Source organism: Hyperoodon ampullatus (genome assembly GCF_949752795.1).
Source record: "Hyperoodon ampullatus genome assembly, chromosome: 10".
Taxonomy (NCBI): Eukaryota; Metazoa; Chordata; class Mammalia; order Artiodactyla; family Ziphiidae; genus Hyperoodon; species Hyperoodon ampullatus.
The window spans coordinates 40,266,751-40,291,795 of NC_136923.1; the positions used below are offsets into that span (position 1 = coordinate 40,266,751).

At 52.7% G+C, this 25,045-nt stretch overlaps 1 protein-coding gene across 5 annotated transcripts in view; it reads left to right on the top strand.

Annotated features, from left to right (window-relative positions):
* Nucleotides 1–25,045, top strand: part of PFKFB4 (6-phosphofructo-2-kinase/fructose-2,6-biphosphatase 4) — a gene marked incomplete at both ends in the record, with an annotated part of 38,118 nt that continues 13,073 nt past the window's right edge. For 2 of the 5 annotated variants that reach the window (XM_079713793.1, XM_079713797.1), the window contains 9 exons: nt 3,984–4,080; nt 9,606–9,722; nt 9,882–9,978; nt 16,119–16,185; nt 18,831–18,905; nt 19,267–19,323; nt 19,739–19,860; nt 21,544–21,751; nt 22,332–22,478. In XM_079713793.1, coding sequence (XP_079569919.1) covers nt 3,984–4,080; nt 9,606–9,722; nt 9,882–9,978; nt 16,119–16,185; nt 18,831–18,905; nt 19,267–19,323; nt 19,739–19,860; nt 21,544–21,751; nt 22,332–22,478 — 987 coding nt within the window. Of the gene's footprint in view, nt 65–3,983; nt 4,081–9,605; nt 9,723–9,881; nt 9,979–16,118; nt 16,186–18,830; nt 18,906–19,266; nt 19,324–19,738; nt 19,861–21,543; nt 21,760–22,331; nt 22,479–25,045 lie in introns of those variants that run through there. The other 3 variants (XM_079713796.1, XM_079713794.1, XM_079713795.1) reach the window with 3 other exon arrangements.

Sequence of the window (25,045 nt, forward strand, 5' to 3'; positions counted from 1 at the left end):
ATGAACAGAGGCAAGGAAGGAGGCAGCTCCCTGACGGACCCCTGGTCAGGGAGCAGCAGGCAGGGTAGGCACGGGGCAGGGTGGACAGGGTGGGGGGATTGGGAAAAGACCTGGGCAAAGTGGAGGTGGTGCTAGAAAGGGTGTGAGAGTGTTGGGGGTCTCTCCAGGAATAGGGGTGCTCTTAGGGGCATCAGTCTGTCAGGGGCATGGAGGAGGGGGAACACTGGCGCCTTGCCGGGGAGAAGGAGCTGGGCCAAGGGAGAACTATAAATAGCTTCTTCCTCCAGCCCAGGGGGAGGGACAGCCAGCTGGAGCTTCCCAGGGGGCCTCCTGCTCTGCCCTTTGCTGGCCTCCAAGGGGTCATGTTTATCCAGGTCCCCCCTCAGGGGTCATATCCAGAGGCTCATTTGGGAAGTTCTTCATGTGATGTTACTTTAGCCATTAAACCAGCATTTCTAGGGCAACTACTGTGTGCCTTGTGCCGGTCCTGAGCTACTCTAAGCACCTACTGTGTGCTCTGTCCCAGTCAGGAACCTCTCTGAGCACCTTACTGTGTGCTCTGGCTGGTCCTGAGTCACTTTGAGCACCTACTGTGTGCCCTGTGCCAGGCTGGAATCAGCAAGTGCAGACCAGGGTTCACGGGCTGCTTGGTTACATGGCTCTCTACCCCCAAGTTGGAACCTCACACCCTGTGTGAGCTCTGGACCCAGGGAGACACAGGATGATCCTTGGCTAGAAATGGCCAGAGGAAGCTGGAACTCCTAGGAACTCCCCAACCTCCCAGTGACAGCAGAGGGGAGAGGAGGAGGGAATAAAGGGGAAGGAAGACAGCAGAGAGCAGCAGGTCTCACTGCAGCTGGCCTGTCTCTGCACTAGCCTGGGTGCAGGGCCTGTTAGCGTGTGTGCACCAGTGGCTGTGTGCATACCATGCTTTCGTGCACTGGTGTGTGGGTCTGTGTGGGATGCACTGAGGTCCCTGGGCCCACATGCTGCAAAGGGTGGCTGTCGGTTTGGCCAGGTCTGGCCAGCAGATACGTGGACTGGGAAGAATTTGAGCATTGAGGACTGAAGACTGAGGACACCCCACAGCTTGTAGTCTGGGAGGAGGTCCAGTGGTCAGTGCAGAGGGCACCACAGGAGCCAGGCCAGGCAGGTACACGGCGAGGAAAAGCTGAGCAGGATGTGTTCACACACAAGTGCACACTGACATCCTAGCACACCTCCCACCCTTGGGCCTGGAGAGCTGGCTCACTCTGGGATGGCCCCAGGGAGGGAAAGCCATGAGGGCCAGTTATTCTATTGGACATCTATTGGCGCTGAGGGAGCAGAAAGTCAGGAGAGCATTTCAATGGAGGGAACATGCAAGAGTGCAAGTGTGGAGGTAGGATGTGTGGTTATAGTACAAGGTGTGGGAGGTGAGGTTCTGAAGGGCTGGGAGCTGAGCTGAGTCCATCCTGCACTGTGGGCTGGCGGTTCTGTGATGCTGGGCCCTTCTCCCCTTCCTCAGTTTCCTACCTGAGAAGTGGGGCCATGGGAGGGGAGTATCCTCAGAGCAGATGTAGACCCTGGCCTTGGGGAGGGGCTCCAGCCTCCTCCTGCTGTTGACATGTGGCCTCGCACTGGATATAGAGACTTGGGAAGGTATGTCTGAGTCAGCCCAGGGTCAGACTGGGGAAGAGTGGGAGGTACAGAGCCACTGATTTTCCCGGTAAGCCAGACTCAGACTTCTGGAGGTGAGGATGGCTTCCCAGACATGGCCCTGGCCTCCTGCCCTGCCCTGGCTGTCCCCTACCCCCAGCCTTTGACTAACATTCCAAGAGGTTGGAGAGGAGAATGGCAGGCCTGAGAAGGTGCAGGGTGTCTGTGGATGTTAGATGAGGTAGACTTTGCAATGACTGCTGGGGGTTGGACAGGGTGTGGGTATGTGGTGACAAGGTCTCTGAGGCTAGGGTGGCCCCAGGATGGCCTTGGTAGTGGCCAGGAGACAGACAGGAGGGCTGACTTGTCAGGAACAGAATGAGTGGCTTTGGAGAAGTAGGAAGTGGGCGGAAGGTTACTAGGGGCATCCTGCTCATCAGGAGCTGCCTATGGGTGCGCCAGCTGCTGGGCATGAGGTGGGGAAGGAGGTGGACGGTGGACACTGAAGAGGGAGGCTGAAGAAGGAGGAAGTGGTCGACTCTGAGGCAGGGCATTTCCTGGGGAGGCAGCTTGAGCTGCTTCCAGGGAAGGTCTGCGTGGGCTTCTAGCACGTGGACCTCCTTAACCTTCATTTCCTGCGAAGTGGGCAAGACATCTGTTATCAGTCATCTTAAGGGTCCTTGCCAGGCTCTGAAGGGCTGGGCTGTGACTTGGAGGACTGACTCAAGGCAGGGGTGTGGCAAGGAGGGCAGGGGGAGGGGTGCTGCCCCTGTGGAACACTGGGTGGAGACTCTTCTCCATGCCCCAGCCCCTGGATCCTGGCTGGGCACACATTAAGCAGAGAGAACTTGGGGATGCAGTGATCCTGCCAGGGGATGTGGTGGAGGACATCGCTAGAGGGCAGTGTGACCCAGACTCGAGCAGTGTCAGCTAAGGTCGGGGGCAGAAAGTGTACAAAGCTTAAGAGGCTGGGCTGAGGAGACAGAGAGGAGGTAGGCCAAGTGTTCCCGAACTCAGGCTCTCCCTTGCCCCTTGCCTCCACTGCATTTTTAGAGACAGGAGGAAGATAAATAACATAATAAATGATAACATTAATGTGCTTTAGAATGGATTTCTCAGACAATTGACACTTTTTTTTTTTTTTTTTTGCGGAACACGGGCCTCTCACTGTTGTGGCCTCTCCCGTTGCGGAGCACAGGCTCCGGCCGCGCAGGCTCAGCGGCCATGGCTCACGGGCCCAGCCGCTCCGCGGCATGTGGGATCTTCCCGGACCGGGGCACGAACCCGTGTCCCCTGCATCGACAGGCGGACTCTCAACCACTGCGCCACCAGGGAAGCCCAGATATTGACACTTTTAACGCATACCAGAATCTTGTAAGATCCATGAGAGTGTGTATTCCATTTTCCTGATGAAGAGGCAGAGGCTCATTAAAGAAAAAAATGTGTAAACTTATGATTTAAAATTTAATTGGTAAAAATGAAATCCTGGAAGGAGAAGTAAGATACTGTCAGGGTTCGGTGAGTCCCCAGGGAGCTTGGTTACTAGGTACCGCTCACGTGCTCCAGGTGGGCTGGGGTTTAGCCCGAGCTCCCCAGCAGCTAAGGCAAAGAGAGAAACACGATTAGTTTTGAGATTTGCCCTCTGTCCCTGTCCATGAGATAAAGGAGCTTTTTCAGCGTGGTTGAGCAGGTTGCTCCTGTGGGCAGTGGAGAGCCCCGGACTCGGAGCAGAAGAGAGGGTCGGAGCACAAGGCCGGTGGGGCGCGGCGGAGTTGACAACCGGGCCAGTGATGAGAGTTACGCAGGGGCCGCCAGGCTGGTCCTGACCAACTAAGCTCTGCGCGTCACGCAGGCCTACCCCAACGCATGCAACCCCCTCCTCCTGGGGGCCCTGAGGTCACTCAGAGCGGGAAGCGGGACCTCGGGTGTCCTGGGGGCAAGCCTGGCACGCCCAGGGCGAAGGCGTGGGTGAGGTCTATGCAAATCATCAGGGTCGCGTTGGGTGTGCTGGGCTCCGGCATCCAGGGCGGGGCCTGCACCACCCAAGCCTGGAAACTGGGAGCTGGGCATGCGCGTCCTCCATCCTGGCATGCAGGGCGGGCCCGCTTGGTCCAAAACGCGCTAGTAGGCGAGCTGAGCATGCGTGGTAGGAGGCCAGGCGCTCTTCAGTTGGGGTGGAGCCTAGTCGTTCCGGGGTGGGGCCTGCGTGGAGTTGGACGGGCGTCAACGCGGCTTCAGGAGGGGCGGGGCTGAGGGGCAGAGCTGAGGGGCGGGGCATCGAGTGGCCCGAGGTGGCCGGGCTGCTGGGTTGGAAGCAGCGCAGTCCGACTCATCCTAGCCCCAGGATGGCGTCCCCACGGGAACTGACCCAGAACCCCCTGAAGAAGATCTGGATGCCGTACAGCAATGGGCGGCCTGCTCTACACGCCTGCCAGCGCGGTGGTGAGGCGGGGTCTGCGGGGAAGGGGGAGGGCGGTGCATGGGCATGGGTATTGGTCTTACATGGAGAGGGAGCCGGGAACAGGTGGGGAACCGGGGACAGGTGAGGCAGCCGTGACTGGTGGGAGGGGAACAGGAACAGGTGGGAGGCCTGGGACAGGTGTAGCAGAGCGAGAGGCGGGCACAGGTGTGTGGCGATGTCTCGGCTCGGCGGGAGCTAGGTCTGGCCGCCATCACCTAGGGGAGGGCGCAGGACCCTTCCCACACCACTCTGTCCCCACCTCTCCTCAGGTCAGGAGAGGACTTGGAGCCTCGGTCCTGCCCTCTCAGCTGGCCAGAGAGCGTGGGCCGGGTGGTCAGGCCGGGGTCTGAGCTGTGTTGGCCCTAGGAGATTCGCTTGGTCTCTCTGAGCCCAGAACTTTCAAAGGCCCAAGGCGGGGAGGAAGGCCCGTCTCTGGGCCTGAAATCGAGTTTTGGGAGGAATTTCAGGGAAGTGCAGATGTGTTCAGGATAGAGACAGTGAGACCACTTTTTTATATGGGCCTGTCTTTGTGTCCATGGGTGTGTAAGCATCCAGGTGGGGTTGTGGGTGAGTGGTAAAACTGGAGGGTGGAAACATCTAGAACATATGCTGAAATTCAAGGAATCCTTAAGGGGCTTACTTTTCCTGTGGTCCTAGGTGTTAAACCCACTTCATTGATTTTCTGCTTGTCCTTAAATGAGTCTGCAGCTTTTTTATTACCAAGAAAAACAAAGATTTATTTTAGGAGTAACTGAAACGTTGTAATAAATTTGCAACTTGGCAAGGTCCTCAGAGAACATCTAGTCCAGCTTCTGATACAGATTTGGAAATGGAGGTCAGGAGATTGTGTTACGTGCTGGGGTCTCCCTGTACTCCTGACCTCTGCCTGGTCATGATAGGAGAGGAGAAAGTGCTTGGTGCTTGTCTTGCTTTGAGGCTAGCTTGGGGGACTTGGCTTTGACCAGGATGTGAGTCCTAGGGGAGGAGTGTGTGCATCTCTTAGCACACTGTGGAACCTGGTAGGGGTGGCCGTGGCTTTGACCAGACATTCTGGTGGGTCGTGACTCTGACCATAATGTAGGTCCTGCTGGGCTGCTGAAACTGTGACCCTGCTTTTAGCCCGAGGGCCATGGCTTTCCAGTCAGTATTCAGTCCTAAGGGACTATGGCTACACCCTAGCCAGTTTTCCTTCCAGACTTCTGGAGGTGTGGAGGGCTAGGCCCCTTTCTCTTGTGCTTCTAGTCAGTCCGTGTTAGGGCTGTATTGTACTAACTAGGGGGTGGCCTCTGTTGTTACATAAAGGAGAAGAAGTGAGAACGTGGACTTTGGAGGCAGGAGCACTCAAGCTGCATCGTGGCTCAGCTGGGTGACCTTGGGCAAAGAGCTGATCCTCTAGGTCTCAGGTTCCTTATCTGTGAGACTGAGACAGTCATCATCCTTGCACTATGAAGCTGCTGTGAGCCTCTTTTTTATAAGTTTATATATATATATATATATATTTTTTTTTATGACTGCATTGGGTCTTTGTTGCTGCTCGCGGGCTTTCTCTAGTTGCGGCGAGCGGGGTTTACTCTTTGTTGCGTTGCACGGACTTCTCATTGCGGTGGCTTCTCTTGTTGTGGAGCACAGGCTCTAGGCGTGCGGTCTTCAGTAGTTGCAGCACGCAGGCTCAGTAGTGTGGCACACGGGCTTAGTTGCTCCACGGCCTGTGGGATCTTTCTGGCCCAGGGCTCAAACCCATGTCCCCTGCATTGGCACCAGGGAAGTCCTGTGAGCCTCTTGATAAGTGCTTGATAAATGGTAGCAGGTAATTTTGTAATTTATCATCACTGTTGTTTCTTTGCTTCTCCATACCTCAAAGTCAGGGATTGAAGCTCCAAGCCAACCCTCTTTCATGTGACAAAGGAGTTGAGACCCAGTGGGAGGGGACTTGCCCAGGTCTAACTGCCTCTGGGGCAGGCCTGTGTTTCTCCAAGCTCCAGGTATGCAACTAAAATGTGGCTCTGGCCTGAGCAGAGGGGCTTGTGCCATGGCACTGCCTCAGGGTGTTGCAATGGGTGGGACTGTGAGCTGGCCTGGCACAGGAGGGCTTCCTGGAGGAGGAGGTGGCGCCCAAGAGGCTAAAGATGAGACCTGCAAATTGTGTGGGGGTTTGGACCCTAGGCTAGGGTCTCACAGTTCACAGCAAGGAGGGAGTAAGCAGGGAACGAACAAGGAACCAGAACCTCAGGTCCCAAGCCCGTATTCATGCAGTATTTTACCCTCTGCATAGTGGGCTTCTAACTAGATTGGAGGACCACAAGGACAGGTGGGAACCTGAGGGTCAAGGTGGGTGGAGGTTGACTTGATTGCAGGGCTTTATAGAGAAGAGGATGAGGGGCCCTAGTCTGTGCTGTGTGGTGGGTTGTCTTTGGGGTCTAGTCCGAGCTCCTCAGGGCAACAGAGGCTGGTTGGCTGAGGGATGTTCCCTGCCTTCTCCTCCCCCACTCTTCATGAGCAATTCTTCCTCCTTTTGATAGAATTCAGGGCTACACAGAGGGCCTGGAAGCTGTCACCTTTCTGGTCATTGACCTGGAGGAGCTCTGGGGGCAGATGGGGTAGGAGATGGAGAGGGGACTCAGGGAACATGGCAGAATGGACAGTATTTGATAGCTTTTCTTAGCCAAAAGGTGGCAAGACTGCCTGGGTAAGGCCACAACTGGTGTGTGCACAGGACAATAGGAGAGACAACTTTCTGTCCCCTCTGAACAGGACAGTGATGCCAGTTTGCTTTATTTTAAAGAACTCTCCCTTCCCCAGCCTGGCCCAAGGAAGTCGGGGCAGGTGCAGTTCAAGACTCAGTTCTGGAACCCACTCCAGGGACTTGTGGCTGCCCCTGCGGAGGTACCACCAGAAAGTAGTCACTAGCTCCAGGCTTGTCTCAGCCTCTCGACTCCTTGGGCTCCTGTGGCCTTGAGCAAATTTACAGATAATTTACAGGAACTAGTGAGAAAAGCTGAGTTGACATATCTTCAGATTTCCTTCTGCACATGCCCCATGTTCTGAACTGTGTGTTCTGCTGTCCTGTTGCTCAATGTTGAGGTCCTGAAGGCCCAGAGCTGCAGCTCCAACTGCATGCCCCCACTCACCTGGTCCACCCGCCCTTGGTTCAGGTGTGTTCCCTCCGTGTGGGCCTCGGTTTGCAATTTCTCCATTGCTGGGACTTCCCCAGTGTTTTGCTGTCGCAAGCAGGGCTGGTGTGAATATACTTGTACTTTGAATTTTCTTTTGTATCATTGACTTGGGATCTTATCTTGAGGAACAGAGGTGATAGGTAATTTATTGCTCTCATTTTGTGCCCAGCCCTGATTTGCTGCCCTGCCTGCCCACCATGGCTGTGCATGGGGCGGGGGGATGCTGTCACCAAACGCTGTGGGAGGAGGCCAGGGGCGTCTCTGGGAAGATGGAAGCTGTGAAGAGGTGATGCAGAACCTCAGCCCTGGGGTCGTGGGAGAGCCCTTCAGGGAGCAGTGGGAAGGGGTGGCCTCATCAGAGGGAGCAGGCTGGGCGCAGGTTTTCCCCACAGTGAGTAGCTGATGCACTGCATTGTGGTTGCTTGGGAGCCCTGGCCAACCGGCCAGAAATTGTGCAAACAGCCCAGGACTCAGCAGCACTGGCCTGGCCCTCAGGATGCAGGGCCTTGCCTAACTTGTTTTTCTCTCAGCTTAGCCAGTGCTGAGGTTTTTGGTTTTGGTTTTGGGTCTTTTTTTTTTTTTTTTTTTTTTTGCAGTACGCGGGCCTCTCACTGTTGTGGCCTCTCCCGTTGCGGAGCACAGGCTCCGGACGCGCAGGCTCAGCGGCCATGGCTCACGGGCCCAGCCGCTCTGCGGCATGTGGGATCTTCCCAGACCGGGGCACGAACCCGTGTCCCCTGCATCGGCAGGCGGACTCTCAACCACTGTGCCACCAGAGAAGTCCCAACGCTGAGGTTTTTCTGCAAGTTTCCTCACTCTTACTCACCGTCAGGCTGTGTCTGCAGGATCCCCTCCTTCTCTCCCCTGGGGCTTGAAGAATGGGTCACATTTGCCCAAAGGTCATGCACAGGAGTGACGGAGCCCCCACTGGCAAGCAGGGTCTTTTACTTCTATTCGGGGCCTGCCTGGAGACAGACAGTTAGTTGCCTCTGCACCCCAAGTCCCAAGGGCAGTCCTGAGATACATCTGTGTCCTTAGCCAGGCAGGCTGCCAAGTCCAGGCAGAGGGCACAGCTTCCTGGAAGTGTTCCAGCTCTTACATGGGGATATTGCTAGGCGTCGCTGAGGGATTATCATCCCATTTTACAGGTGAGGACACCAAGGCTCAGAGTTGCCAGTAAGTGTCAGAGTCAAGATAGGAACCCAGGCCTGACTGACTCTGACCACCTCTGCACTCCATCTCCAGTGAGGGAGACAGGTTGAAGGGTGGGGTCCAGCAGTCTGTCTGAGGAGGGCTACCAGGTGAAAGCACTTGCAGAGCCATGTGGGCAAAGGAGGGGTAGTGACAGGTCCCCACCTCTGTCCATCTGTCTGCTGTGGTTTTACCTGGCCCAGGTCCTGAGGACGATGAAAGGGAAGCTTCCTGAGGCTTCTGAGGTGAGACCACACTGAAAGCGGAGCTGGATCCCATAGTCTGGCAGTTCTGCTGCCTTGGTGTCTGTCTTAGTGGGCCATGGATTTGGGGACTGGGTGCAGACTCTTTCCCGCCTCTAGCCTTGGCAGCTTCTCTTTTTGGCACACCGACCTGGTGGCACATGGGATGGCGGTGGCTGGCTATCAGAGGGACCGCCCTTGTGGCGTTGGCCTGGGTCTCTGGTCTCAGCCCCTTGTGGCCCTCACCCTGGTGGGTTTTGAGGTGCCTCCGTCTCCTTCCCTGCCCACAATTTTTGAGCACCAAATCTGCCAGGCCTCAGGATCCTGAATGGCTCAGACACTGCTGGGCTGCTTTCACCCCAAGTGATCAGTTGTGGAGAGCAGACTCATTGGCGAGATGACTGGGTTGAGGGAGAGAGCGCAGCAGGTGGGCATGCAGGTGCCTTGGAGGAAGGGCCTACTGCAGAAGCAGCTTCCGGGCTTTGTAGATGAAGAGAAATTCCCCCTGGGGAGCGGAAGCAGTGGTGCTGTGTGAGCAGGAATGCTGAATGACGGGTTCCTGGATGACAGGCAGACGTTGAATACCCCACTGGGTTTTGGCTCTGTCCCACCTGCCAGGGGAATTCCCCTGCAGAGTTTAGCCAGGGCCGTGGCAGCTCCAGCTTTATATCTGATGGTGCACATCAGGGTAAATGCTGGCGAGATCCCGCGGCGTCTCCCTGAGCACTGACAGGCCTGGGGAACTGGGCATGCCAGCGCTGGTTAGAGACCAGGGTCTGGGGGTGCCCAGGGAGCTCTCTGCTGCCAGGAGCCTGGGAAGGCACATCTGATGCCGGGCCTGGAAGGAGGGGCCCACTGGGAGGGGTCCAGCTTCCTCAGACACTGCTCCTTGCCTTTCAGTTTGCATGACCAACTGCCCGACGCTCATTGTCATGGTGGGGCTGCCTGCCAGGGGCAAGACCTACATCTCTAAGAAGCTGACCCGCTACCTGAACTGGATTGGCGTGCCCACACGGGGTGAGACTCAGCCTTGGCTTTCCAAGGGGGCTTTGGGACTTTGTGGGGGATCGGGGAGGAGTGAGAAGCCTGGACTGCCACAGGGCCTGGGGGTGGGTCAAGGTCAGGGGTTGGGGAGGGATGCTGTTGTGTGAAAACTGAGCCTCTCCCTTCCCCCAGAATTCAACGTTGGCCAGTATCGCCGGGACATGGTCAAGACATACAAGTCTTTTGAGTTTTTTCTTCCAGACAATGAAGAGGGCCTGAAAATCAGGAAGTGAGTTTGTGTGCGTATGTGTGTTTGTTTATGAAGAAGGCCCTGGAGCCCAGTTGCTAGTGATGACCAAGCTGTTCCTGAGACCTGGCCTTGCCCTACCCTGTGGGCTGTAACAGGGCTGGTTTCTTGACCTCTCAGGATGTGGTTGGGGGTGAGGATGTGCTGGGTTTGGGGACAAAGGGAGTGGGTATTTGGCCCCTTGGTGGCTTGCCCTGCCCTGCCCTGTGGGATATCTGTGGGAGGGGAGCATGGAGCTTCAGGGAGATGGTGGAGGCTTAGCCAGGGCCAGTTGGCTGACTTACCCCAGGCCATCCATGGGGATGGGCTCTGATAGGGAGGGGAGCCCTAGGTGAAGCAGAGATACAGACCTCAGGGGTGCGGCAGAGTGGGAATGGGATTACCTCCTGACACCTTCTCGAAAAGCCAGAAGGATCAGACCCAGAACTGGGGCGTTTCCTCCCTTGCCGCAGGATAAGCCTCCTACTGATATTTGGAGGATGCTTGTCATGTTCTTGGCATGTGTCGGGTAGGCCTTGGCTTTCCTTTGAAGTTGCCTCAGTGTTGCTGGGCCACGAGATGGAAATTTGCATATGATACCCACTCTCCCTCTCCATTCAGACTTGAATTGATTGCTTTCTCCAGAAAAACTGAGCACCAGCTGTGGTCTGAGGAGCTATGCTATGCTGTGGTTGGCCTGCTCCCTCTCTGGCCACCAGGGGGCAGGAGTTCCCCATTGTGGGGCTTGGCCCTTCCGTGCCTCTGCTGTTGGGTCAGTGGGGCTGGGCGGGCTGCTGCACCAAGAAGGGAAGTGGAGTCTGACATTCAGGTCTCTGGGGCCGAACTGTGAATTGTGGGTAAAACTCAAGGGTGGGCCCTCTGTGATAACGACCCAGACAAAAGGTGAGGGCACTGATATTTGAATCTACTGTGTGCTGCGTGTGTGATGCCCATTGCCGCCCCCTGCCCACCAACTTAAAGATGAGGAAATTGAGGCTCAGCAGTCTCACACAAGATCCCAAGTAACCTCACAGAGTCCAGACTTAAATCTAACCCTATGTACCACTAAAAACTGTCCTGTCCATCATCCCGGAAGTACTCAATTTGTAGATCAAAGGTTGCATCAAATGCAAATTCTGCAACAACCTCAAGCTGTGGGCACTCATTAGCTGCTTTGATCTTCCCTACAGTGGGCTGTGGTGCCTCACTCCCCTAGATGCTGAGACTGAGGTCAGGAAGTGGTGGTATTGTCTGGGATCCCTCAGAGTTTGATTTGAAGCCAGGCCTGTCTGAATACAGAGTGTTTGTGGGGAGAAGAAAGAAGCTAGCATCCCCAGAGCTTGCTGGTCATTCTGCTCAGACTGCCCATTGAAGGTAGGAACATTGGGATTAATTCTCATGGCAAAACCCAGACTCAGAAGAGGTAAGGAAGCTGGTTCAGGGTCACCCAGCTGGAACAGAGACCCCAGCAGTAGAAGCTGGGGGCAGATTCACGTGTGCCTCTCTGTAGGCACACCCTCTGGCTGTTCCTAGAAAGTCTCCCTCGTGTATCCAAAGCCTGGGTCTGGCCCCTGGGCTATGAGGCTATTTCCCATTAACCAGCCCAAAACGTCCCACAGATAATTGGCAAAATAGAAAGATCAGACTTTTTAAAAATGGGAAACCTAGGAAGGGAAGCCTGCATTTCCCAGAGGCCCAGGTACGTACACATTGTTGAGCTTCCTAGAGCTACACAATGTGGAAGTCTGTCCCTAACACTGGGCACAGTGGAAGATCTAGAAGAGGGCATGTACAGCCATGTGTACATGTGCAGGTGCTCCCTCTTTATGTACACATGGGTATGTGTGTAAATACACACCAGGCACCCTCATATATGTGCACACAGTCACATACCGCAGGAAGGTGTGTACACATACCGTATGTACACACGTGGGCGTTCACACACGTGTGTATCCTCCTGACACCAACTGGTATCCAACAGTTCAATTCAATTCTGACCCTGTCTACCTGCAGTTAGCATCAGTTCCCACAGGTTAAGGACTCAGTCCCTCAAGACTGACCCCACTTCACACACCAGTCTCAAGTCTCGGCGGGGGGCACCCGTACTTCTAACTGGCTATAAATTGGGGGTTCCCACAACCCCCTCTTCAGCAGATTACTGTTCCAGCTCACAGAGCTCAGGAACATACTTGAGTTGTGTTTACTGGTTTATTATAAAGGATACAACTCGGGAACAGCCAAGTGGAGGAGGTGCACAGGCAAGGAAGGGGGCAGTGTGGGGAGCTTCCAGCCGTCTCGGGGTCTGGCACCCTCCCAGCACCTCATCTCTTCAACCTGGAAGCTCTTCAACTCTCATCGTTCAATTCACCTTCAGCCCCCATCTCCCTTCCTGGAGGATGGTGGCAGGGCTGAATGTTCCAGCCCTTTCATCACTTTCTGGTGGTCAGCCCCATGCTGAGGCTGTCTAGGGGACCCAGCCTGAGTCACTACATTAGCATCAACTCAGGTGTGATTGGAAGGGGCTCCTCGTGAATGACAAAAATCACTCCTATCACTTAAGATATTCCAAGGGTCTTAGGAGCTCTGCCAAGAACCCAGGACAAAGACCAAGTGTATTTATCAAACCACATACACCCTCTTGTATGTGCACAGCTGCACTTCCACAGGGGCCCAAGGAATGCTCACAGGTGCTCACTCACAGACTTACACATACACATATCCACCTATGCATGTGCGTGCATGCCCATCCACACTCACACCCACACGTGTGCAGGCTCCCAGGCTGTTCCCCCAGCATCTCCACCTGGGCCCTGAGATCCCTCCTACTTGGTGCAGCCTCAACCAGAGCAGCCCACAGAGATCTTAGCCCAGAACATGGGGCTCTAAATGTGGGTGGCAAGAAATGGCCCCAGCCATGCTGAAACTGTAGAAATGTGTCTCAGGGATGTGGGGGGCTCTGAGAAGCTCTGGTTCTTTTTTTTTTTTTTTTTTTTTTTTTTTCCGTATGTGGGCCTCTCACTGTTGTGGCCTCTCCCGTTGCGGAGCACAGGCTCCGGACGCGCAGGCTCAACGGCCATGGCTCACGGGCCCAACCGCTCCGTGGCATGTGGGATCTTCCCAGACCAGGGCACGAACCCGTGTCCCCTGCATCGGCAGGCGGACTCTCAACCACTGCGCCACCAGGGAAGCCCAGCTCTGGTTCTTTATGTCTCAGTGCAGAAAGAATTCAGCGAGAGACAAAGTGATAGATAAGTGATTTATTAGAATAGGACACTTGTGAGGTTTACAAGTGGGTGGGCAGGAGGGCACCGTGCCGAGAACTTAGTAGGCTACAGTTTTATAATCAAAGGAAGAGTGAGGAGGGGGAGAAGACCTTCTTCCTCATCCTTGAGTAGACGTCAAGCTTCCATCATCAGCTCCTCCTCCTCCACATGGGGGTGGGGGGCGGAGTTTTCTTGTCCCTAGTGGTCAAACTGGAACTGTCATGGCGCAATGGAAATGAGCAAAAAGGTGGTAATGTATACTAAAATATGGTAAATCAGCTCAGGTTTCAGTATAATGTCACCCTTTCCTTATACTTTTGTTTTTAGTGAGCACAAAAGAGCATGTCCTAGGAATCATTAACTTACCACTGGGCAGGATGTGGGTTTCATTCCACCATTGTTTTATTGTCTGGGGGCATGTCTCATGCTTCTGTTGCATGGTTTTGTTGTTAAGCAAGCCTGCTTGGTTTTGTGGTTAAGCAAACCTGCTTTCTTGAGTGATCATTTTCTTATAGAGGTCTCCCATACTTTTTCCTTTACTTATGAGCCCTTAGTGGGATTAACTAGTCACCTACTTTGTCCCTTTACTCTGTCCTTATCAATGCCAGCTTCCTGGACTCTCAGAATTCAGGTTTTTTGGCAGAAGAAAGCACTTTGGGGTCTTAACTGAAAGGCCTAATAGAGCACAGAAAGGTCACAAGGAGGCATAAGAGCAGAGCTCCTTCCAGTGACCTGGACTCAGCTCTGCCCCCAGTTTCCTCGTGACCCCAGCAGTCTGGTCGGCCTCTGTTTCCATGCTTGGGCACACTGGCCTGGCTTGGCCTGGCACAGTCCTTTGATGCACTAGGGGTTTACACACAAAATCCCAAGATCAAACAAATGGGAGATCTAACTTTACTTTTACATCAAAAAAGTACAGGTAATAGTGTTTGGGAGGAAAAATTTTCCCTTCTTGCCTTCTAGGTTCTTTGACTGGTCTAATAATTAAATTGACATGACACAGATTAACAGGACAGAAAAAAAGTTTAATAGCACGTATACCTCCTACATACATGTGAGAGACCTGGGAAGCCCTCCCCTTAAATACCATCTTCAGCTGAAGAGAAAAGAAGATGTTGGGGGTGAGGAGTCAGGAGAATTTACCCGGAAAAGCTCGGTAAACGAGGGTAAGGTTGTTATGCAGATTTAAATCTATGCCTTCAGGGAATTCCCTGGCTGTGGACTTGGAGCTTCCACTGTCGGGGGCCTGGGTTCAATCGCCAGGAACTAAGATTCTGCAAGCTATCTGGCGTGGCCTAAATCAATCACTCAATCTGTGCCTTCAGCATTGATAATAGTTTCTAGAGATAAAGGTCATCTCCCTCCTCCTGGTACAGCGATGGAGACCCCCTTACAAATGGAGATTTCCCGTATACTTGTAAATGTCTCTCAAAAAAGGGTAACTTCTACTCATGTTTTCAGAGCTGCTCCTGTGTCTGCAGTGTCTTAAAAATAATCAGCCTAAAATAATCCTTATGCCAAAGAGACATATTTTGGGGTGGCAAATTCTGCTCCCCTGCATAGATAAAAAGTCAAAGTGATTTATCTATCTTCGGACCTTATAGGGGAAATGGATAAAGTCAGAAAGATCCTTATATGTGGCAGTCCATTTTGCAGCAATAAACAGAAAGGCTGAGATGTCTGAGGACAGACAGTGTAGTCAGTGGTTAGTCATGGTGAGGGTTTTGCCCTTCCAGAGCACCTGTGGACCCGGGTGCGAGAGGCAGAGACATGGCACCCTCCTCCAGAAGGGATCATGTAGGGCGTTCTTGGTCCACTGAAAGAAATGAACAGCCTAAAAGTTGAGACTTATGTTTTATTCAGTGAACACAACTGAGGACTTAAGCCTAGAAGACAGCCTCTCAGATAACTGAGGGACTGCTCTGCAGAGATAAGGTAGGTGCCATGTGTGGGCTCATTGAAATCATTCCTTTGATATGTACCTCAGCTCTCTGGGGCCAGTGTCCTGTTCTTTCCCATTCTGAGTCCCCTGAGGGGGCACCTATGGGGGCGGCTGCAGTGACTGAGAGCTTGATGGCTGCAACACCCTTTGTTTGCTGATACACCAGGTGGCATTCTTAGCCCACATCTCCCTTCTAGAAAGGAAAATTGAACATTAAGCTTAATGCTGCCTTGGGGGCCAGCAGTACTGTCTCTCCTGTCCCACCACCAGCACTGCCTGCCGTGCCCCCAACACACACACAAGGGAGTGTCTGGTTTTAAAAGTGCTTATTTTGATAGGGAAAATGCATGACACTTAGAAATCATGAATATGGCAAAATGGCAGGCTGGATTTGTACATGATGAGATGAAGAAGGAAAGTACAGAAAAGTGGTATTTCAAGAAGTATTCCTGTATGTATACCAAGGGGGAAAAGGGGTGGTGGGATGAATTGGGATATTGGGATTGACATATATACACTACTGATACTATGTATAAAATAGATAACTAATGAGGACCTACTAGTATAGCACAGGAAACTCTACTCAGTGCTCTGTGGTGACCTAAATGAGAAGGAAATCCAAAAAGAGGTGATATATGTATACGTATAGATTATTCACTTTGCTGTACAGTATAAACTAACACAATGTTGTAAAGCAACTATACTCCAATTAAAAAAAAAAAAAAAGTATTCCTGATGGCCAGGAACACATAACCTTCCACCTATAGGAGCAGGGTTACCAAACACTGAAAATCTTCCCAAGGAAAGAGAAACCTTGAGAAGAGAGAAGGGGCCCTGGGGGCTGCCCCGTCTCCTATCTGGCATAGGATATATCCCTGAACTACTGCCCTGCAGCAACCAGTCAGGTGCTTGGCTGACCTGTGTTTTCTTTTCTGAAGGCAGTGTGCCCTGGCAGCCCTCCGAGACGTCCAGCGGTTCCTTAGTGAGGAGGGGGGGCATGTGGCGGTGAGTATAACACCCTGGTGGTATCTGGGAGTGGCATGTGGGAGCCCACATACGTCTACCCCTTTACTTATCAGGCATCTAGAGGGGAAGGCAGGGTGTATGTGGCCCTAGATACCCCTGGGTGCCAGCCCCTGGGAAGAAGTCTGCAGCTGCTGTGCTGGAAGAAGCCAGAGGCCGAGATGTGGGCCAGGAATTTCCCTCTGGGCTTGTGGTTGTGTTTGACCCTGCAGGACTTCCCTCTGAATACTCACATTCTTGGCCACTCCACAAGTTAGAGGTGTCATGTTACCTAAGTCTTTAACAAATGTGATTTCTCCTGGTGTGGAGGGCATCCAGCCCAACATTTGGTGGCTATTCAGGAATCACTTGAATGCTGGGTAAGGGAATTCCCCCTCTGTGTTGGCCCCTCCAGTCAGATGGACAGGTGGGACAAGGCTGAGCAAGGGTGTCTGCAGGAAAGGACCCTACCCCAACCCTACGTAGTCAAACACGGGCTATTTTTTTCCTCTTGAAGGCATGCATCCTGGAGCTCTATCCCCCAGCCCCACCTAGATCAGTTACCCTCTAGGTCTGTCTGTGGCACAGCTGTCACCCTGGGAATTTCCTTCTCTTCCCTCCTGAGTTGAATGTCCTGCTCTTTGATCCCATGTCTTGCTTTTCCTTGCTTTACTGACTTGTTTTGTTGGAGCACATCCTCTAATAGCTTTCTGAGAAAGGTACTTGGTAAGTAAATTTTGTGAGACCTTGCGTGTCTAGAAATGTCTTTTCTTTATCCTCACATTTGATGGATGGGTGGGAAGAACGTTTCCTTTAGAATTTTCATGACATTGCTCCATTGTATTATGGCTTCTAGAGTGGCTGTGGGAAAGTCTGATGTCATTCTGATTTGCTGATCCTCCTTAAAAGTTTTTTATCCCTAGGGAATTCCCTGGCAGTCCAGTGGTTAGGACTCCATGCTCTTTCTGCTGAGGGCCTAAGTTCAATCCCTGGTCAGGGAACTAAGATCCCACAAGCAGCACGTTGTGGCCAAAAAGAAGTTAAAAAAAAAAAAAGAAAAGTTTTATTTCCTAGAGGAAACGGGGGGCTTCTCATGCCCCTTCCTCTGGGGAAGCTTTTAGGGTCTTCAAGGTGATGTGCTTTATGGTGAGTCTTCTCCACAATGCTGGGTCCTTGGGGGGACCCTTTCCATCAGGAAACTCTTCTCCAGCAGCTCAGAGAAATGTCATATATATATATATATATATATATATTTTTTTTTTTTTTGCGGTACGTGGGCCTCTCACTGTTGTGGCCTCTCCTGTTGCGGAGTACAGGCTCTGGACGCGCAGGCTCAGCGGCCATGGCTCACGGGCCCAGCCGCTCCGTGGCATGTGGGATCTTCCCGGACCGGGGCACGAACCCGTGTCCCCTGCATCGGCAGGCGGACTCTCAACCACTGCGCCACCAGGGAAGCCCTATATATTTTACTTTGTTAAACCACCCCCGCTGCTTTCTCACAACTGAGTCCCCACTCCCCTCCCATCTTCTTTTTTTTTTAAATGAATTTATTTATTTTTTATTTATTTTTGGCTGCATTGGGTCTTCGTTGCTGCACGCGGGCTTTCTCTAGTTGTGGTGAGCAGGGGCTACTCTTCATTTTGGTGCGCATGCTTCTCATTGTGGTGGCTCCTCTTGTTGTGGAACACGGGCTCTAAGCGCACAGGCTTCAGTAGTTGTGGCTCACAGGGTCTAGAGCGCAGGCTCAGTAGTTGTGGCTCGCAGGGTCTAGAGCGCAGGCTCAGTAGTTGTGGCGCACAGGCTTAGTTGCTCCGTGGCATGTGGGATCTTCCCGGACCAGGGATCGAACCCGAGTCCCCTGCATTGGCAGGTGGATTCTTAACCACTGCGCCACCAGGGAAGTCCCTCCCTGTCCTCATTTCTTGAAGTTCCTTTTATTCTGTTTGATTTAGTCTTTGTTTTTCATGTTAGAGGTTTTGCTGGAGCATCCAGTGAGCCCTGGTCAAATGCCCTTTGTAAAAAGTTACGCTCTAAAAGCTGCTTGGGTGGGCTGCACCTGAGTGCTGACCAGGCCCCAGGGGCAGGTCACAGCCTGCCTGGAGAAGGCAAGGAGGGGGCCTGGGGCTCCACTTGCACCGCCAGCCAGTCCTCTGGTTTCTTCTGCACACTTGTCCCTTTTTTCAGAGATGCCTGTGCCCTGTTCCTGACTACCGTGGTTCTGCACAAGCAGGTGTGCTCTGGTTGGTATAGGTTTGTGTTTGGTTTTCTCTGTTTCTCTGAGCCAGTTACCATATGTCTATCTTAAAAAACTGTGTTGACATTTCCCATCTCCTCTCCTCTCCTGTTCCCATTTTACTGGGGTGACAGGATGGAGTGGAAGTAAACATGGGTTTAGTTCTCCAAGTTTAACTAGTTTCACTGGAAGTCTTGTGAGTGAGTGCCTGCTGCCCTGCTTCCAGCTTCCTTGGGGTGCTCCCCAAGGAAGGGGAGGACCAGCCCAGCAACTGCAGGTCTGAAGGAGACTGGCCAGGCGGATGGCCGAACGGCAACTGGTCCTGATGAGAAATCCAGTCCCTGTGCTACAGCTGTCAGGTGGCCTCCCACCTTCTCCAGGGCCAGAGGCTGAGTTAACCCCATTTTGGTCCTAGGTGTTTGATGCAACAAATACCACCCGAGAACGGAGAGCGACCATCTTTAATTTTGGGGAACAGAATGGCTACAAGGTGAGGCCTCCTTGGCTTACCTCCTTGGTTGGGCTGTGGCACGTTCGGGCCCTCTGGGGCCACTTTCTCGGCCTCCTGAGGCCCACTGGCATCAGGCAGGTGGGCTCCTGAGTGGATTTGGGATACTGATTTTCTCTTCACCTGGAGTTATCTTTCTGAGGAAGTGGGGGTCTTGGTGGGAGAGTCCTTCATAGGGCAGCACCTGCTTTGGTTCTGTGCTCCTTGACCTGACCCCACCCCTTGAAGAAGGGCCTCTGGGCAGCATGGCCCTCAGTGGGTAGGGAGCTCTGGGGAGCCAGGCTCAGGGCCCTAAATTTGTCTCTGGTTCCTTCCCTCCTGCCCACCCTGGTCTTTGATGCAGACCTTTTTTGTTGAGTCCATCTGTGTGGATCCTGAGGTCATAGCTGCCAACATCGTGGTGAGTGGTGCATCTGACCTTGTGGGAGCAGTAATACAGCCAAGATGGCCTGTGACAGTGAGGTCCATCTCCAGGTTAGGCTGGTGCCTGGGCCGACCTTAACTTGGTCTTCTTGAACATTGTGGGTAGGGGGGAAGGCGGTAGATCTCTGGGTCGGGTGGGGACTGCCCACCCGATTGCAGTCCCTCATCCCCCAAAGATGAGGGACTGCGATCACAGGATTGCCAGTAATACTCTCTTAGCACTGGTATGGGAGCTGGGACCAGGGAGCCACTGGACTCTTCCTAATGGGACCAGTCCCCCTGGGAGGCCAGTCCTCCTTCCCAGCCTCCCCCCAACCCAGCATCCTCCTTGGTCTCCGACCTGCTTGGCCTCCGGCTCTGATGTGTCCTTGCTCTGTGCCTGACCCCGGCAGCAAGTGAAACTGGGCAGCCCTGACTATGTCAACCACGATAGTGATGAGGCCACGGAGGATTTCATGAGGCGCATCGAGTGCTATGAGAATTCATATGAGTCGCTGGACGAGGACCTGGACAGGTGAGGCAGAGCAGCACTGTGTCCTCGCCTGCGGTGGGTGGTAGGCGGGGTCCACTCGGCTGCCTCCTGTGGCCCCTCAAGGTGGTGGCTGAGGGACCACCTCCGCGGGCAGAGATGATCTGTCCTTTTTTGTTTCTTTCCTTGGGGTGGAAATCATGGCCCAGGGGTGACTTGCAGAACCGTAGCTGCTTTATCTGGAGCTCTGTGAGTCACAGTTTTCTGCTATTCCATCAGAAAATCAAGCCTGTTTTCTATTTAGAGGGTCTTCCCACAAGGCTTTTGCAAACAGTACATGCTCTTCTTTCAGTGGGTGGTCTGTATTTTGAGAAGGGGAAGGGGTGCCCAGACCCTGCCTACGAACAGCTAGCAGTAACCAGTGCTTGTGAGCCCTGCAGGCCTCCCTCTGGAACAGGGATCTGTGGCACTGAGTGCTGGGTGGGGACAGCAGCCAGCCACCGGCAAGCTCTTTCCGTAAAGGCTCAGGTGGTAGATATTTTAGGCTTTGGGGGCATACAGTCTCTGTTGCAGCTAGTTAACTCTGCCGTTTAGTACTAAAGGGACATAGATGATACGTAAATAAATGGGCATGACTGTGTTCCCATAAAACTGTATTTACAAAACCAGGCTGAGTTTGACTTGCTGGCCATAGTTTGCCAACTCCTGTATTATAGCAGAAGTGGGGGCAGTGGTTAAGTGAATAACACTTAAGTAATTAAGTTAACTTTAATAACTGAATAAAGTATTACACAGCCCTTATAAATCATGCTGAAGAGACATGGGAAAGTGTATGTTGTGTAGCATTAAGTGAAAAGGGTGGAATATGAACTTGTACTTGGGTTGTTTATAATTACGTATGAATATATAGTTACAAATGAAAGAAATCAAGTGACTGCTGGGGGGATGTTTTCTGGGATGTTTGAGGGACAGTCCCTGGACTGAGTCCCCTCAGCGAGGCTGGTGCTGATCCGGTGCTGCTGCCCCGGCCTCTGTGGTTCTCCTGGTCTCCCCCAAGCATGGCATCGCTCCTTGTGGCTCTGTTCTCCACGCTGCAGGGCTGCACTGGTCCAAAGCAGGGAAAGCGGCGGACCTGGGCTTATTGGCTGCTGCCACCAGCACCATCCTCCTGTGCTTTTGTCTCGTCCACCTGCTGCCTGGTGTGGGACATGGCAACCACTCGGCACACACGCATGACCCAGGCTGGGTTCTTGGGGGAGGGTTCGCTGGGGGAAGGAAAGGCCAGGCCCATGGATGGCTGACCAGGAAGACTGGAGGGGAAGCGCGTTTGCCAACTACTTCCAGGTCAATCCTGGAAAAAACTATCTCTTGTTCACCTTACAGATAGTACGTTGAGAGCTCATAGGTAGGCAAGAGGGGCCCGGGGGACATAGAGCAGCAATGAAGGTCCCGATGTGGTAGGACTGACCCCTCGCTTTGAATGTCACCTTTTGGGAGCATGATGAGTGTGGAGCACCTCTCACGGGGTTTGTCTGTATGTCATGCGTGTCGTGTTGCTCCCACCTCACCCCCATCACTCACGTACCAGCTGGCAGTCCTGTGTGTTGTGGTCTCAAGCCTGGTGGGGTCAGAGATGCAAGGCTCTGAGGATGGTTCCTGGAGCTGGCAGGGCGTGGCCTCAAGGACCCCGGTCACACTCACAGGCTTCTCTCTACCTTCTCTGGAAAGGGATCTGTCCTACATCAAGATCATGGACGTGGGGCAGAGCTACATTGTGAACCGCGTGGCTGACCACATCCAGAGCCGCATTGTGTATTACCTCATGAACATCCATGTGACGCCCCGCTCTATCTACCTCTGCCGGCACGGGGAAAGTGAGCTCAACCTCAAGGGCCGGATTGGCGGGGACCCAGGACTGTCCGCCCGGGGCAGGGAGGTCAGTGTGTGTGTGTGTGTGTGTGTGTGTGTGTGTGTGTGCGCGCGTGTGTGTGTGTGTGCGTGTGTTTATTTTTGTGTGCATATGCGTGTGCTGGTGCTGGACTCCAGCTAACATGCAGTCCAGGTGGATGATGTCATTCAGTCTGGAACGTTCCCATTATATAGGGAAGGTCACCAAGCAGATGCCTGGACCTCTGGCTTGCACGCGAGCTCTTACCAGCTGATTCCCTTTCCCTGGAGAGGCATGCCATTCTGGGAGTGAGCTGAGTCCCTACAGTGCAGCTGATGCTGTGCCACAGTCCAGGGGAGATACTGAAACCTCAGTGGGAAGGTCATACAGCCTAGGGCACATGGTCGGGGGGTGAGCACTGGCAGGGGACCTGATGAGCCACAGCTGGAACTACACTGAGCGTCTCGGAAGAATGCACAAGGACAGCACTTGTGGGTGTGGGTGTTGGTGTCATCGAGAGTTAGTTCGTGTTTTTTACCAAAGCTGTTTTCTCTAAGGCTGGGCCCCGTGGACCCTTTGAGGACAGCCCAGGACCTGTGCATCTGAATTTGCTTGTGATGTGTTTCAGTTTGCCAGGAGTCTGGCCCAGTTCATCAGGGATCAGAACATCAAGGACCTAAAGGTTTGGACAAGCCAGATGAAGAGGACAATCCAGACGGCTGAGGCCCTGGGTGTGCCTTATGAGCAGTGGAAAGTTCTCAACGAGATTGATGCGGTAATCACCATCTCTTCCCTCCCCTGCCCAGCTCTGGGCACAGCTGTGCTCACCCAGGGTGACAGTGTTGAAGGGGGTCAGGGAGAGCTTTTTCTTTAACATTTCATTATTGTTTAGGGTTCTGATTCATCCCTCCCTCCTTCCCTGCCTCCCTCCTTCCCTTCTTTTGTATGTAACTATCTAGGTGTACAAAGTGATCATTTGATGTATGTATGTATTGTGAAATAATTATCACAATAAGTTTAGTTAACATCCATCACCACATAGTTACAAATTTTATTCTTCTTGTGATGAGAACTTTCAAGACATACTCTCTTAGCAATTTTCAAATATATGATACATATTGTTAATTATAATCACCATGCTGTACATTACATTCCCAGGGCTTATTTGTCTTATAACTGGAAGTTTATACCTTTTGACCCTCTTCAGCCATTTTGCCTACCAGCTGGCTTGTCATGCTTTTTTTTTTTTTTTGCGGTACGCGGCCCTCTCACTGTTGTGGCCTCTCCCGTTGCGGAGCACAGGCTCCGGACGCGCAGGCTCAGCGGCCGTGGCTCACAGGCCCAGCCGCTCCGTGGCATGTGGGATCCTCCCAGACCGGGGCACGAACCCATGTCCCCTGTATCAGCAGGCGGACTCTCAACCACTGTGCCACCAGGGAAGCCCAGGAGCACTGGGATTCTTGGCATGAGCCTACTGGTTTGGTGCCCAATGGGAATGGGTGGGGAAGTGAGTGGGGGGCAACCGACTCAGAGTCAAGGGAGACTTGGCCATGTGTAAGCTGATGGTGAGGGGCTGGAAGAAAGGGAGAGAATGAGACTACAGGAAGCCCTGAGTGGTGGCGGAGGCCCAGATTCCAAGGTATTAGGAGAGGAGAGGGGTGCAGGTGGCTACAGAGTACTGTGTCTCAGAACTTCATGGAGGTTTCACTCAAGAGTGAAAGGAAGGAGGAGTTTCCAGTGGGCGTTAGCAAAGGGGAAGAGTTGGCTTGTCTGGAGACCAGGAGTCTTCTGTGGCCCCCTTGTCTGTGTTCTGGGGGCAATCCTCCACCCCCAGCAGATGGATGCAGCTGTGGAAAAGGTAGACACTCATTCAGCTTGCGAGCTTGTTCAGTTGTGTCCCTGTGGATGAGATGGAATCAGGTTGGACAGAGGAGGTGAGGAGTAGGGAGGAAGGTGATGAAGCCACATGCCATGGAATCCATCCCCGCTGGAAAAGATTGGGGAAGGGAAAGGGGGCGTCCATGGCATTATGAGATGGGAAGGGCCACAGGCACAGCATTCATGTAGGGAGCCAGGCCAGGAAGGCTGACAGTGGGCTGTTAACCAGGGACATCTCCAGAGGGTCCCTTGGGAGCTTGGGCCACGTGGCCTGATGGAGGAAGCCTCTTTGTGAATAAGGTCTTGTCCCCCGTCTGGTTATTGCCGGTCCACAGAAAACCTGTGACCATTCTTTTATTTGCTCTAGTACTTTTTCAGTTGATTATCATAGCTTTATCTCAGGGAGCTATCATATCTTCTGAAATAAGGATAATCCAGTTGTTACCTTCCCAGTTTAAGTGCCTTGTGTTTCTGTTGTATATTCTTTTTTTTTTTTTTAGAAAGTCTATTTATTATTTATTTATTTATTAATTATTATTATTTTTTGGCTGCTTTGGGTCCTTGTTGCTGCGTACAGGCTTTCTCTAGTTGTGGTGAGCGGTGGCTACTCTTCGTTGCGGTGTGCGGGCTTCTCATTGCAGTGGCTTCTCTTGTTGTGGAGCATGGGCTCTAAGCGTGTGGGCTCAGTAGTTGTGGCATGCAGGCTCTAGAGCGCAGGCTCAGTAGTTGTGGTGCACAGGCTTAGTTGCTCTGCAGCATGTGGGGTCTTCCCTGACCAGGGCTCGAACCTGTGTCCCCTGCATTGGCAGGTGGATTCTCAACCACTGCACCACAAGGGAAGCCCTGTACTTTTCTCTATGTTTGAAAATTTTCAAAAGAAAAAGTTTGTGTATCTCATTAATTTCAACTTTAACTATATCATTCAAATTTTCTGTCTTTTTTTTTGTTTGATCATCAAAAATCAATAGTTGAATGTTAAATACACTCTAATTATAATTTTGTTGATTTTTCTTGCATTTTCAAGAATTTTGCATTATTTTACCTTTTTTTCTTCACATATTTTGATGTTTTATTATAAAGTAAAATTCATGACTTAGGAATTTGTGGGACATAAAAGGAAACAGATGGCCACTCCAATTAGGTTAATTCAATGAGGATTTATAAAAGGACCTTTTTTCAAAGATAATGGGCAGAATATAGGGACCTCGTAACAACAGGGACCATTGCTTCCCTTGGGCAGAGGAGAGAGAGGATATAGGAACCTGGGGACAGGGAGCAGTGAGTAAAGGGCAGCTGGTGGGATGGAACCTTGGGTGAGGGCCTAGACCACTGAAGGCAACTTCTTCAGTAGGGAGTCAGAATAAACATCTCAGCCTCACTCTCCTCCCTCCCTGTGACCTCCTGCCAGTGTTCCCCATGGCCTAGCCCAACAAGACATTAGTGGCCATGGGAGCCTTGTAGGTG